This window comes from Petaurus breviceps, unplaced genomic scaffold (assembly GCF_028583685.1).
Source record: "Petaurus breviceps papuanus isolate PSGF00001 unplaced genomic scaffold, PetGlider_PUasm1.0 220, whole genome shotgun sequence".
Classification (NCBI taxonomy): domain Eukaryota; kingdom Metazoa; phylum Chordata; class Mammalia; order Diprotodontia; family Petauridae; genus Petaurus; species Petaurus breviceps.
Window position 1 is genome coordinate 19,815,064 of NW_027185876.1, and position 14,616 is coordinate 19,829,679.

Sequence of the window (14,616 nt, forward strand, 5' to 3'; positions counted from 1 at the left end):
CTCTCTCTCTCTCTCTCTCTCTCTCTCTCTCTCTCTCTCTCTCTCTCCCCCTGCCTTCCTCCTTCTCTTCCTCCTCCTCCATTTATGTATTTTGAAGAGTTAACTCAGGGTTCCCAAGAACACCAAAATCCTCTCACTGCTAGAGGCACAGTTCTCTTAGGCTATGCCACCCAGCTTAGGGAAATGGGGGTGAAAGCCCTTTATTAGTCCAAGTCAGGCTGACTTGCATGTTCAAGTGAGCAGCATAAAGAAGAAAAAACACAGTTTGTATTGTTAAATGTCACATGTTTCCCAAAGGGATAGATCCGGGACCTGCTATTTCACTGGTATGGGGGTGAAGAAACTTCCCCTACCAATGCAGGTCATCTTTTCTCTGTAGTATAGAGGCTGAGAGAGCTGCCTGGAATGCTGAGAAGCTAAGGGACTTGCCCAGAGTCACAAAGTCAGTAGGAGGCAGGGCTTGAACTCAAGGCTTCTTGGCTTCTGAAGCCAGCTCTTTGAGCACTACGCCATACTGCCTGCCCCATGTCGCATAAACTCATATAGCTTTTCAGGAAGGTGTGTTACCCTCATATTTTTTGCTCAAGTCACTAAAGAATCATCCCTCAGAACAGCAAACCAAAGTGCCATTGCTCAGCATGGCACCATTACAAAGACTTGCAGCAAATACATCAAGTGATCTCCAAAGGCCTTCAGATTTTGTCATCACATTAGATGGATGGTACAGAGATGGTCATGAGAGCAGGGGTATTTTTTTTTTTTGCTTTAGGGCCATGTTCAAATGCTAGCAGAAGATCTCCCCTTAGGGTTAGGAAAGAATCACCTTTTTTTGTCCTTGTCCAAATAAGTCAAAAGGAATTCTAAGGAGGGTGTCAGAGATGTGGAAAGTGTACCATGGACAGAGGCAACATCAGGTGACAAGAGGTTGAGAGCTAGCTTTGTTTCATAGTAGAAAATGGTGTTCTGGTTTTGGTTCTGGTTCTGCAAAGCAGAGCGACAAGGCTGATGAAACACTTAAGGTGAAAAACATTGGAACGATCCCACTTCTAGCTGTTTTTCTGATCAGTTTCTTGAAGACTATTTCACCAGACTCTGTGGTTTGGAGTGAGTCCCCTCAAGACAAAGTTGGTAACTGGCAAGTCTTCCATATCTGATGTCTGCTGGGTCTTGGGTCAGATTCTTGTCCTTGTAGTCACCTCCTGGTTTCTAGTCATCCAAAGAGATGCCTTGAAAACAAGTATCAGACCACAAGGGACATCCTAGTTGGAAAGTCATTCTGGGGAGAGAAGAAAGAGAGGGCAAAGTCAGACCGCAGATGGGTTTAAAAAGTCAATGAATCCTTAAATAAAACTTAAAAAATAAGGTTATCTGGGCAAGACCTATTCCTCAAACAAGACACTCCATCTCTGTACTCTAAGCATTTTCTTTGGCTATCCTCAGTGCCTGGAATGCTCCCTCTTTTCATCACCTCCTGGCTTCCCTGGGTTCCTTCAAGTCTCAGCTAAGATCCCACTTTCTACAAGATGCCTTTCCAATTCCCCTTAATTCTAGTCTCTTCCCTCTGTTGGATATTTTTAGTTTATCCTGCATATAGTCTGTTTGTACATAGTTGTTTACATGTTGTCACTGCCAATAGTGTGAGCATCTTGAGAACAGAGACTGTTTTTGACCTTAGTATTCCCAGTTCTTAGCACATAGTAGGTGCCTGGCACATAGTAAGTCCTTAATAAATGTTTAAGGCAGCTAGGTGGAGGAGCGGATAGAGTGTGGGGCCTGAAGTCAGGAGGACTTATCTCTCTGAGTTCAAATCTGGCCTCAGACAAGTTACTTAAACCTGTTTGCCTCAGTTTCCTCAAGTGAAAAATGAACTGGAGAAGAAAATGGCAAACCACTCCAATATCTTTTCCAAGAAAACCCCAAATGGGGTCATGAAGAGTTGGACATGACTGAAATGCCTGAACAACAACAAAATAAATGTTCACTGACTGATTGAATTGACCCAAGGATTAAGGGTTTTTTTTCCATATATACCAATAAGTACCCAGAACACAGCTAATGATACAGTTCTTCTTCATAAGAAGACTATTAGTCCTATCCTAGGCCAGTTAGCCCAGTTGCTGAACCAGGGCCATGCTTAGAGAAGCCTTTTAGTTTCCTAAAGAGAAGAGCTTTGTTCCTGGTCTATAGGCTAACCTATGCAGCTCCCACTTCCATTTCTGCCCCATCTTGCCATTGGTTATAAGAAGTACCAGGTGAGAAAGAGAATGTGAATGCCTCACCACAAACCAGCTCCTACTACTGGAAAATTAACCCAATGCACCTACAAGAGTTGAACAGGAACATCATTCCTTAAGAGCAGCATTTTAAAATTTGAGATCCATAAAATTTAAAAAATATTTTAGTTCACTATTTTAATATAATAATTTTCCTATGTAATTTTATGTATTTTATTGTGTGCTTTTAAAGACATTATTCTGAGAAGTCCATAGCTTTCACCAGACTCTCAAAAGGCTTCGTGATACAACAAAGATTAAGAACTCTGCTCTAGAAGAAAAAAACATGACAACTACATTTTTTAATTTTGTGGTTGTTGTTGATGACAATGGTAACAGCTTTTCCATTTCTTTGCTCCTTGCCTACACTAATCCATTTGGGAAGGTTGCAAAGAAGCAATGACTCCTAAAGTCCAGGGGTCATTTTCACTACAAAATCCCAGAATGCCACATCCTATGATATTCATTAGCATTTTTCTAGGGTATTTGATGAAATTAATTGATTTTTTAATGAACTAATTTGCAATTTTAAGTTAATTTTTAATTAATGATTTCAAAATTTAGTTTTGAATTAATGTATACCCTCTGTAGTAACCACCTAGACTTGCTTCTCATCACTCTGCTTTCCTCTAACTTTTCTACCCATCACCAAGAACTCCAATTCATACTTTATCTTATCCTTGCACAGTGATCCTTACAAATATATGATATCCCTCCATCAGTTCCACCAAACTCAGATGACTAGTACCCTTTAACCCTAAAAAAGTCTTTCCAATCCACCATGAGCTTTGTGCCAGGCCTCTGCCCTTCAGACATAATGCCCCCTGCCTGATGGCTCCCTTCTCATCCCACTTGGATCAGGACCACCAGACGCGGCCTCACAGTTTTCTTGGGGAGCTCCTTTTTCCTCTTCTTTTCTGAGTTGCTGTGGTACAAGGACTCTCGGCCCCTGTAGGAGGGGCCCCGCGTCAGCTCCAGTTCACTGTAGGGTGGTAAGGTATCTTCCATCTCATCCTCTTCATCTGGCTGTGACGATGGTTGCTGTCCACCTCCGGCTTTGTAGGTCGTTGGTGGTGACCAAGCATAATAGCTCCCACTCCGCTGGAGGGGCTGGGAGCTCAGCTTGGATGGGGTCTCAAGGCTCCCACCACCACTGCTGCCCTCACCCCGGGACTTCCTCTCTAGTACACTGCTCAAATAGGTATGGTCGTACTTCTGTCCAACACCCGGGGTCCGGCTCACCAGCCGAGGCAGGTGTTTCTCTTCATTGGCCCGTCTTCGGGGTGGGCTATAGGACCAGCCCCGGTCTGAGTCTGTCAGAGGCTCCCGGCTCCGGCTCCTTTTGCTATAATATTCCTCTAGGGAACCATCATTATAAAGCCCGCCATGTGCTCGTGACTCTGATCTCTCAAAGCGGCTCCCCCCACGAGGCTCTTGGCTGTTGCCCTCTCCTCGGTGGGACCGCTGATTGTAGGAGTCCGCAAAGGCTGCCAACTCATCCATGGAGACAGCTGGCATTCCCATGGCAAAATTCTTCCGTGATAACATCTCTGACTTTGACCGCTGCTGGCTGCAAGCAAAAAAAGCCATCAGTCAAACTTAACCAATCAAGAAAGATTTACTGAGCACCTACTAGGTACGAGATATTACAGCTGGCCTGCAAAATGAGCAAGGCCTGATACCTACCAGCTTTTCCCCTTCAGTCCCATGATCTACACTCTTGGCTGGGGTATGTGATAAGGAACAACACTTCACATCAATAATGATAACAGCAATAATAATTCAAAATTAGATTCATAAGGAGTTTTGAGGTTCTCATTGAATCACATGCCTAGTTTCCACTCCAGCAGACTCTGTGCAACATTTCTTCCCTTTCTTTCCCAGGGTATGGAGAAAAGGGGGGCTTTGGAAACAGTGGGCTGAACAGAGTTTCTTTTCAAAGTTTAATTAGCCAAGGATGGAAATACATACTCCTCTTCTTGAACAGTAAGAAGTCAGGTGTGGAGAAAGTGTTACTATGCAGTATGGTTGGGGGTGTTTTAGAGGCTATGTGACAAAATAAACAAGATGGATGAGAAAACATGTGCCTGATGGTTCAGAAGGACTTGGCATAGTTCAAAGAGAAAAAGGGAACTGATTAATATTTTGACTACAGTCTAACAAAGTTATTCTTGCCTGTGGCATTAAAAAATATTTCCTTACTTAAAGTTATCTATGGAATGGAGAAGCCCAAGTATTATTTGTTATATTCATCAAAGAAGTATAGAATGCCAAGAATTCAACAAGTATTTATTCAATTCTGGCTACAAACATGACACTAAGCCAAGTGCTGAAGCTAGAAAGATGAAAATAAAAAATGTGTTTGTCCTCAAGGAGGTTACAATTGAGTGGGAGATGAGGCGTGCACATAAATAACTATACTAAAAGAAAATAATCAGGGAAATTGGGGAGATCAGAGTAGCTTGAGAAATTCAAAGATGGAGGAATCATTTCTCTATGAGATTTTGAAGTGCCATAGATTTTAAGATAGTAATCTGTCCACATTTACAGACAGTAGGTAGGAGAGTTGAGATTCAAACTTTGTTCTCCTTATTTTCCATTTTGCCAATAGAAATTGAATGGTTTATCAAAAGACATCGATGCAAAAAAAGATAACAGGAGGGGATAGTAAAGCTCAGCCATACCAAAATAGCCTGGGAAAACCATGAGTGACAGTCATCAGGCCCGCTTTTCCTTACATTTTGTACCATGCCTATTCATCCTTCCCCTTTGCCTAAACTCCATTTTCCTTTTGAGCAAAATATTTTCTATACCTGTGCCTGAAGCTGTCTCGATCCTCTTTGTTATAATTGGAGGGTGAGGGCCCATGTCCTGACCCACCACTATTTCCCATTACACCTGTCCAATAGTCTGTATCACTCTCCATGTTCCCCAAAGAAGGGAGAGGCTTCCTCCGCATCTGGCGATAAGACTGACAGAAATTTCCATTCTCTTCATGCAAGGAACTTAGTTCAGAAATGGTGTTATTATCTGCAAGGAAAAAAACCCATCACCAACAAAACATCATTCCCCCATCTCTCAAAGTCAAAGGCATTGCGTGAACAACTAGCTGAGGGCCCCCCCACTCATTCTCTCATCTAGGTTGGTTACCAACCTTATGCTACAGTAGCAGGAATTGGGTACAACTTAAGACATACCAGCTCACAGAAAATGATGCTTGCTCTCTGTCCCTTACTCTTGGATGGGAGAATACTTGATATTTTTCAACACTGATGAAAAGACTAGCAATATAAAAGGATGCTGGATAAGAGGCAGGCATACAGGAGAGAGAAGCCAAGGGCCCTGACAACTATCTTGTTTCTTATCCGATGTCAGTACCTGGAGGTTAGAACTGCTCTGTATCATGAGACAGACATATGAGAGGCAGAATGGGAAAATGGATAAAAGACTGGCTTCCCAGACACCTCATGGGTGCAAGTCCTGCTTCTGATATAAACGGATTATATGACCCTGGATAAGTCACATCCTCTCAGTGCTCTAAGTAACTCCCTAAGACTGAACATTGCAGAGAAGGTGCTAGCTTGCACTGGTAAAAGGAATTTCCTTACTTAGGAGATCTCCTTTAGCACTAAAATGGCAGCTTTCCCTCTGTAGACCTACCAACACCTCTCCCTGTAGGATGTGAAAGGCCAAAACTGTATGATGAATCTGGCAGCCAGAGACCCACATCATCCTAAGCAGCCAAGTACCAGAGGACTCGAGGGGCTGAGGAAGGCCGTTTTCCTCATTCCTAAAGCAGACTAATGGGCTACCTGTAGAAGGATCTCTGAGCAGAGATTAAACCAGGAGACTAGAATGAATCATGTTAGTTTGCTTAAACCTGAACTGCATTGGGCCAAACCTGAGCATTCATTTAAAAAAATTCATTCTAAGAAGCCATCTGCTAGATCTGCAAAAACTGGAACTAATACTAAATATTTCCAGCTCCTGATAAGAATCAGGATGGACACTGAGGGCCTTTGGCTTCTCTCTCTTCCCCCTTTCCTGCCTGCCTCTCACCCAGCATCCTTTGGGTTATGCTAGTGTCGTTCATCAGTGTTAAATGTGAAAAAGGAAAATTTGAAAAAGGACGATGATGCATAAGGAAGGTGGGCCTCGAGTGCCCTGGGAAGGCAGCCCTAAGTTGTAAAATATCCAGTTCTTTGCTGTTGTGTGCTGTTCATCCTTCACTTTCGCAGAGGGCCAATGGCATCATGAACACCATGTCTGGACTTGTGTGTGAGGTGGGTTTGAGTGAAGCAGAGCTGTGAAAAGCAGTCAGCCTCCCTGTCTCCTGCAGGGTCATTGAAAGCTTTTTACTTAAAGGAACCATCATTTCCTTGGTGCAGCTATGCTACCCAGGAAGATTGTAAGACCTCAACATTTTAGTAAGAGCTGCTATAGTGAAAAAAAGTAGTAATCTGCTGGTGACCGGTCCTCTGGTAGTAAAACTCTCCAGATTTATCCAGAGCCATAGTCCATCTCTGAGCCTGTGACCCTAGCACTCCCCGCAGTGCCTACCGTGTTTTCCCGGTAATAAGACACTGTCTTATTAATTTTTTTGGACAGAAAAACACCAGAGGGCTTATTTTCAGGGGAGGGCTTATTTTAATGAACATTGACAGCAATTTTAATAAACAGGTAAATGTGAACAAAAAAATGTACCTTTATTCAATAAGCAAATCACTAGGGAAGAACAGGATGACGCACCCACTGCTGCAGCTCTGATTGGATGCAGCTTGGAGCGCGGCGTGCGTTTCACAGGGGGGGGAGGACGGTGCATACAGAGGGTACCGTAATGTAGCATGTAGCGCAGGGGATCACCTTCACTACAGTAGCAATCTCAATAGGGATTATTATAGGGCTTATTTTGGGGGGAGGGCTTATTTTAGAGGAACCTTACACAGTAAGGGGAGGGCTTATTTTCGGGATAGGTCTTATTATCAGGGAAACACGGTAGCACAAAGGCACTTCATAAATAAATTAGTAAATTTTTGTTGACTGACTCCAAGCATTTTGTCAGCATCTGAAATTATTTCTTATTCAACAATACCTGTGCTATATCACCAGTCTCCTTTCCCAGCCCTTCTCCTTCTCCCGGGCCTTTCCCCGTGCCCTAAGGCAGACCCATCATCACAGCACATACATTGAGCCCATCAGATGCAGTTACATCTGCATTTCTGACATTACAATCTGGAGATGGTCTTTTTATAGTAGGTGTGGTGGGAGGACACAGCAGTGAATGCTCCTCAGACAGGATAGTTTTAGAATGGAGAGCTATGTGCATGTGTTGGCTCCTCCTCATCTGAACAGAACCCCCTAATTATGACAGATTCCCCACCAAGCCTGCTATCAACTTGGGGAGAGAGAAGGAGGAATGAGAGCCGCATGGCCCACTCTAACAGGCCTTCGGTAACCAGCCCTCACATGTCGGACCTGCTACACGCAGACACTAATGATGTATGGTTACTTAAGGCCCATCCCAAAGAACCAGCATCATCAGCTAGACAGGCTATAGAAGGAGCTCAGGGCTGGGGCCCTGACACTAAGAGACTCTTTAATTAAAAAGTCCTCCCAACAAGAGTGGCAGCCCTCTGTCTTTCTCCCTGCCTCTCCCTCAGTCCCTTGAACATCCCAGTACTTGGCTGCTTAGGATGATGTAGGCCTCTGGCTGCCAGATTCATCAGGTACTTTGGGTCTTTCTCTCCAATACCTCCCATAGGGACAGCTGCTGCTTGGTCTGCAGGCTTGAATATCAAGGTCTTCTGAGTCAGTGAATGGCAAGATTCAGTCTCTATATCTTCAAGTGCTCTTTTACAAACATTTTAAAGGGTGGAGTGTTTTTGACAAATTATCTTTGTCCTCCTGTCTTTCAAGGTGTTTTGATAGCCCCAACAAGGCTCAGGATCCTGACACACAGATGTGGCGTCCAACGGTAACAAAAGATTCCTTTACCCACCAATTCAGAAGCCTCCTGCTCTCTCTCTATGCCCATTCAAGGTCAGGTTTTTCCAAGGCTGTGGCACCAGCTGCTGCCACCCCTGACAGTTCTTACCTTGGCAAACCCTCATGTAGCTTGGAGCCAGGAGGCTGCCTCTCAGAGCTCCCAGCAAAGAACAAAGCACAGAACACTTATTACTCACATCTTTCTCTCATCCTTCTGGCTGGATCAAACTGAGCCAGTTCCTTCTCTACATAATAAAGGACTTTCATGGAGTCGCGTTCTTTGTCAGCTTGGATCCGGTAACCTTTGCGAACTGCCAAGAGAAGAACAGGAAGGAATAATACAATTGGATTCCACTCAACAAGTATTATTAAGCACCTACGCTGTTCCAAGACACAGTGCTGGCAGTACAAAGGGAGAAATGAAGAACAGTCCCTGTCCTCAGGGAGCTTACGTTCTATGTCAAAGGGACAGAGGGAGGGGGAAGAAAATGCAACAAATAAAACTGCCTCAGAGGTCATTTATTCCAAACAGTACTTTGACTAAGAATCTCTTCTACCAATCAAGCAACTGATAAACATTCATTAAGCACTTGCTATGTAACAGGTCCTGTGCAGAGCACTGAGGATATAAATAAAGAAATGTAAAAGTCAGTTCCTGCTCTCAAGGCGCTTTCAATCTAATAAGTAAGACAACATACAAACAACTATAGTTAAAGCAAGCAATAAATAGGAAATAATTTACAGAGGGAAGGCACCAGAATTAAGAGGGACACAACATCCCCATCCAAGTGGTCACCCAGCCTCTGCTTAAAAATCTCCAGGTAAGAGTTCACTACCTCTCTATGGTCTTGAACAGATGGTCTTACGATTCCCCTTTAATGAAAAGAAATAAGAAAGATTAAGTAGGGGCAGCTAGGTGGCGCAGTGAATAGAGCACCAGCCCTGGAGTCAGGAGGACCTGAGTTCAAATCCAGCCTCAGACACTTAACACTTACTAGTCGTGTGACCTTAGGCAAGTCACTTAACACCAATTGCCCGCCAAAAAGAAAAAAAAAAAGAAGAAAAGAAAGATTAAGTAGCTTGCCCAGGTCACACAGAGTGTTAGGGATGAAGAAGTCAGGACTGAGCTTTCTCTGTTCATTAGAGGACCCACTAGCACAGAGGGCAATCACCTCTTGTCACTAGTGGGGCTAAGCAATGCTCCCTAGAAAGCCTGAATGAGCAATGGGTAAAAGGAGGGGCAAAGTAGGGGAGGGAAGGAATATAAAAAGAGTGAGGATGAGAAAAGGAGAGAAAGTCAAGAATTCTTTACAGTTGGGGGGGGACTGAACACCAACAAGCCCAGTGCCATGGCTTGTCTACCCCTTCACTGGAGCATATTACAGAACACAGGATTTAACAATGAAAAGGGACCCTTAAGGTGATTTAGAACAGCCAATCCCTGAAACGAAATTCCCATGACAACACACATGGTCAGTGAATATCCAACCTTTACTCAAAGACCTCCAGGGTGATGAATTATCCATTTCTCAAGATAGCCTATTCCACTTCTGGAGCCTCGTGGTCAAAGAAGGTTTCCTTACATCAAACTGGAATCTTCCTTTTGGCAACTTCCATCCATCTTGCACCATGGCCCCCTGGGCCAAACAGGATAAGTCTACCTGTCTTCTACACAGATGCCCTTCAAATACTTGATATGCATGAAATCAAAGGTTTAGTGAACCAGAGCTAGAAGGGACCTTGGAATTCATCTAATCCATTCCCTATCCTCCCTCCATTTTATAGAAGAGACGAAGGCCCAGGGAGGTAAAATTACATGCCAAAGGCAACACAGGTAGAAAACATCAGAGGAGAGATTTGAACTCTGAACTCAGAGGGGCAGTTAGGTAGTACCGTGGATAGAGCATTGGGCCTAGAGTCAGGAAGAATTGGGTTCAAATCTGGTCTCAGATACTAGCTCTGGGAAAGTTGCTAAACTATTGTTTGCCTCAGTTTCCCCAACTGTAACACGAGGATTACAATGGTACCTACTTCTCAGGGTTGTTGTGGGCATCAAATGAGATAATAATTATAAAGCACTTGGCACATAGTATGTGCCCTTTCCATTGCCCAGGTGAAGGTTGCCACCCCATCCTTTTAAGACTGGAGAGAAAGTTAAGATCCAACCCTTAATGGAACTGATTCACAAAGTGTGGCAAACAGTAATGAAGGGCATTGCATATGCTTCTAGAGAAAGGCCTACTTTCTATTCTCTGGTCTAATTTTCTAAAATCCATGAGGAGGCAGGTCATAGTGCCCTGATTACGGGCAAAACCCACACACATACACACACACAAACTCTATTTACATCGCAGATGAGAATTTCACATTTTGCAATCCTCTAATCACAGAACAGGCACCAAAGACAGTGAAAGACACCCACACACACATTTGCAGGTGCACTGATTACATGAGAACACGCTGGGCTTCTCTTGTACATTCACTTCAAATTGTAGGATTGATTTTTTTGAAAAATTTAATGATTCTCAGCACACATTTTTAGTGACACTTTCTCTTGGAGGTTAACTCTAAAATCCTTACATGGAGGAAATTATTAGCAGTAATAATTTTATTTATCAAGCACTCACTCTCCCATCTCTGCAGAGGCGTTAGCAGAGTAGTACAGACAGTTCAATTAAAATGCAATTATCCTACGAAAATGCTGTGTCTCTTCTGAGGCAGCTTGGTCTACTGGATAAAGCATAGGACTGGGGATCAGGAGAACAGTCATCCATTTTCCATTCTACCAATGAGTCACTAGGTGACTGTGAGCAGGTAATGACTTCTCTGAACCCTGATTTCTAAATCTATGAAATGGGAAGAATTCTACCCTATCCTCAATGTGGATTATGGAAATGCTCAGAAGTGAAACCATCAGATCTGAGCTCTCTGTAACCCCAAATATGCAAGAAATAACTAAAAAAAAGTGTGTGTGTGTGTGTGTGTGTGTGTGTGTGTGTGTGTGTGTTAGGGTGAGTTCCAGTGCTACCTCTTCTGTGAAGACCTTTCCTGATTCCTCCAGCTGACAGCAACTTTCCACTCCTGTGAATTCCAGTAGAACTTTGTTCATGCCTATTTTATGAAACTTAATCACGTTCTATCTTGCATTATAGTTTGTATGTCTTACTCTCCCTCCTAAATCATCAATCCCTGAGGACTGAGATTGTGCTAAAATCGTCTCTGTTATTCCATAAAGCATATAACATAATGCCCTGAACATAGCAGATGTTTAACAAATGTTTAGTGAATGAACTAATATCATCTCAATAGTGTTCAAATAATGGTTATTGGCTAAAATGGTTAGTTTTTATAAGATCTTACAGAAGAAGTGAAGAAAGACCTCAGATAGCATGTAGTCTGGGAGGAGACCTTTCTTCAAGATCTTTGAAATACAGTTTTCAATCTCTACTTGAAAACCTCCAGTGAAGACCCCATTACCTTCTAAAGTTGGCCATGCTAGATTGGGGGCACCTCTAATTGTTTCTAGAATCATAAAACCTCAAGAGCTGGGACTTCAGAGGCCATCCACTCTAACCAACACTGGATACCCCTAACAAATGGTCAAAGAGTCTCTGCTTGAAGACCTCCAGTGAGGACAGAATTCATTAACTCTCAAGGTAACTCTCCTTTTGGATAGAGCTAATTGCTGGGAATAATAACAGTAATAGCTAGCATTTATATAGCACTTGCGATGTTACAAGCACTGTGCTGAGTGCTTTATAAATATCTGATCCTCAGGGTGGCTAGGTGGTGCAGTGAATAGAGCACCAGTCCTGGGAGGACCTGGGTTCAAGTCCGGCCTCAGACACTTAACACAAAAACTAGCCATGTGACCTTGGGCAAGTCACTTAACCCCAATTGCCCTACAAAAAGTAAAAATAAATAAATAAATATCTGATCCTCACAACAATCCTGGGAGGTAGGTGATATTATTATCCCCCTTTTTGCAGTTGAGGAAACTAAGGCAAACAGAGGGTAAGTGATGATGTTCATGATTACATAGCTAAGTGTCTGAGACTGAATTTCAACTCAGGTCTTCCTGACTCCAGGCCCAGAGCTCTATCCACTGTGAAATCTGTCTCTTTCCTGTTTTAACCTCTTGTCCTTAGTTCTGCCCTCCGGACCCAAATAGAACAAGACTAACAATAGCCCTGTGTCTACTTGAAGATAACTATCAAGTTTACCCTTCAGTTTCCTCATCTTTGAAATGAGGGGGTTACACTTGACTTCTGCAAGAATCTTTTCTTGATCTCCCTTAATGCTACCTGGGTTATCTACAATTTACTCTTGTAAATTATCTTCTTTGTACACAGTTGATGTCATGTTGTATTGGACTGTGAGCTCCTTGAGGGCAAAGACTGTCTTTTGCCTTTTTTTTGGTATCCCCAGCATTTAGTACAATGCCTAGAACGTAGTGGGGCAGCTAAAGGCTTCATAGTGCATAGAGTGCCAGGTCTGGAGTCATGGAGACTCATCTTCCTGAGTTCAAATATGCCCTCAGACACTTCCTAAATCTGTGACCCTAGGCAAGTCACTTTACCCTGTTTGCCTCAGTTTCCTCATCTGTAAAATGAGCTGGAGGCAGAAATGGCACATCACTCCAATGTCTTTGCCAAGAAAACCCCCAATGTGGTCATGAAGGGTTGGACATGATTGAAAAACAACAATATAATATGCAATAAACACTAAATAAATGTTTATGGACATTCTAATTAGACAGTCTCTGAAGTCCCCTACAGCTGCACATCAATGATCTTCTGATTCTTTCTGCTAGTCCTTTTGTAATGTAATACCATCCTCTAGACATGCTCTAATTTTTCAGTATCTTTCCTTAAAAGTGGTTCCCTAAACTGTCCAGAATATTTCAGTTGTGGTCTGCCCAGGGAAAATTCAGGAGGATTATCAATCTCTTTTATTCTGGGCACTATTTCTCTCTTAATACAGTCTAAAATTGCATTATAAATGAGATCCCAACCAGATGGGGCTTCCAGTCAAGTAAGGGAGATAAATTATGTGCACAAATAGTATAATAAAAGACAGCCTGCAAGACTGCCATAGGAGAGGGACAAGGTGCTACGGGAGTCAGAGAAGAGCTTGTTTCCAGCTGGGAAGATAGTAGAAGATGTGGTGGAAGAGATGGCATTTTAGGTGGGTCCTAAAAAAATGGGTAGGAACTAAGTTTGTGGGAATGGCCATTCTAGGCAGAGGGAACTGTGTAAGTAAAGCTAAATAATAGCAATGGCTTATATCTTTATATATTAATACAGATTTGTAGATATATCTATTTGTATATGGTAAGAGGTTAAAACAGGAAAGAGACTAGTAAGATTTATAAAGAGTTCAGAGAAACCTGAGAAAACTTGTGTCAACTAATGCAGAGTTCAACAAGCAGAACCAAGACAACAGTCTATACAGTAACAACCACCTTGTAAAGACAGACAACTTTGGCAGACTCAAGGACTTTGACAGATTCAATGACCAACCACATTCCAGAGGTGATGGACTCAAGATGAAGAATTAGATTTATATCTATTTTTGGACATAGGAAATGTGGGGATTTGTTTTGCTTAACTACACAGGTGTGTTGCAAGGGTTTCATTTGTCTTTTTTTTCCCATAGGGAGAAAGAGAGAGAGAAAGGGAATAAATTTTTGTTAATTGAAAATAAAATTAAAAGATCCATAAAGTGCTCTACATCTGTTATTTCACTGGATTCACACCTGACATTTACTCCCTATGTCATCTTGGGCTAGTCACCTAACTTAGGTCTCAGTTTCCTTACCTGTAAAATGAAGAGAAGGTCTCTGAGATACCTTCCAGCTCTGGGTTTGTACTCTATAATCCTAAGGTACGCATAGTCAGAGAAGGAAAGTTACTTGCTCAAGGTCAAAGAGATGGTGATCAGTAGAGATGTGTCATATTGACTACAGTCCTCCTGCTACTGATGTTTATATCATGGATTCTGTCCAAAGAAAATCTGGCCTGCCTTTCTTTTGGCAGGCAGGCCCGTGTCATCAGTCAGAATGCAGAGTAATCTAAATTCTGGGCTTAGGACAGCCAGATGGCAACAGGCTAAGTAAGGATCCTCTGGCCAGGACACAAAGTGGTCCAGTCCTCTCCCTAGGTTCCTCTCTTGATTCCAGGGCTGCTGAATGTCCTACCCTTTTCTCCTTGACTTTCTCTTACTGCTCCTGATGTTTTAGTATAACAGATCTTCAAGACTAGTAAGACTGAAGCAGGAGGAGGAAGCAGTGGTATGTGAGACAGGACTCCATCCATACCAGTAAGGCAGTGCAACTGGAATCAGGGAATCTTAATTT

General features: G+C 42.8%; 1 protein-coding gene across 1 annotated transcript in view; it reads right to left on the bottom strand.

Annotated features, from left to right (window-relative positions):
• Positions 1–184: 184 nt before the first annotated feature.
• ILDR2 (immunoglobulin like domain containing receptor 2) overlaps positions 185–14,616 on the bottom strand; it is a 70,215-nt gene continuing 55,783 nt past the window's right edge. Inside the window, exons 8-11 of the mRNA XM_069094513.1 lie at positions 8,456–8,569; positions 5,087–5,303; positions 3,156–3,843; positions 185–1,276 (exon numbers count right to left, since the gene is read on the bottom strand). Of these exons, the coding sequence (XP_068950614.1) occupies positions 1,241–1,276; positions 3,156–3,843; positions 5,087–5,303; positions 8,456–8,569 (1,055 nt within the window). The 3' untranslated portion in view covers positions 185–1,240. The remainder of the gene's footprint in view (positions 1,277–3,155; positions 3,844–5,086; positions 5,304–8,455; positions 8,570–14,616) is intronic.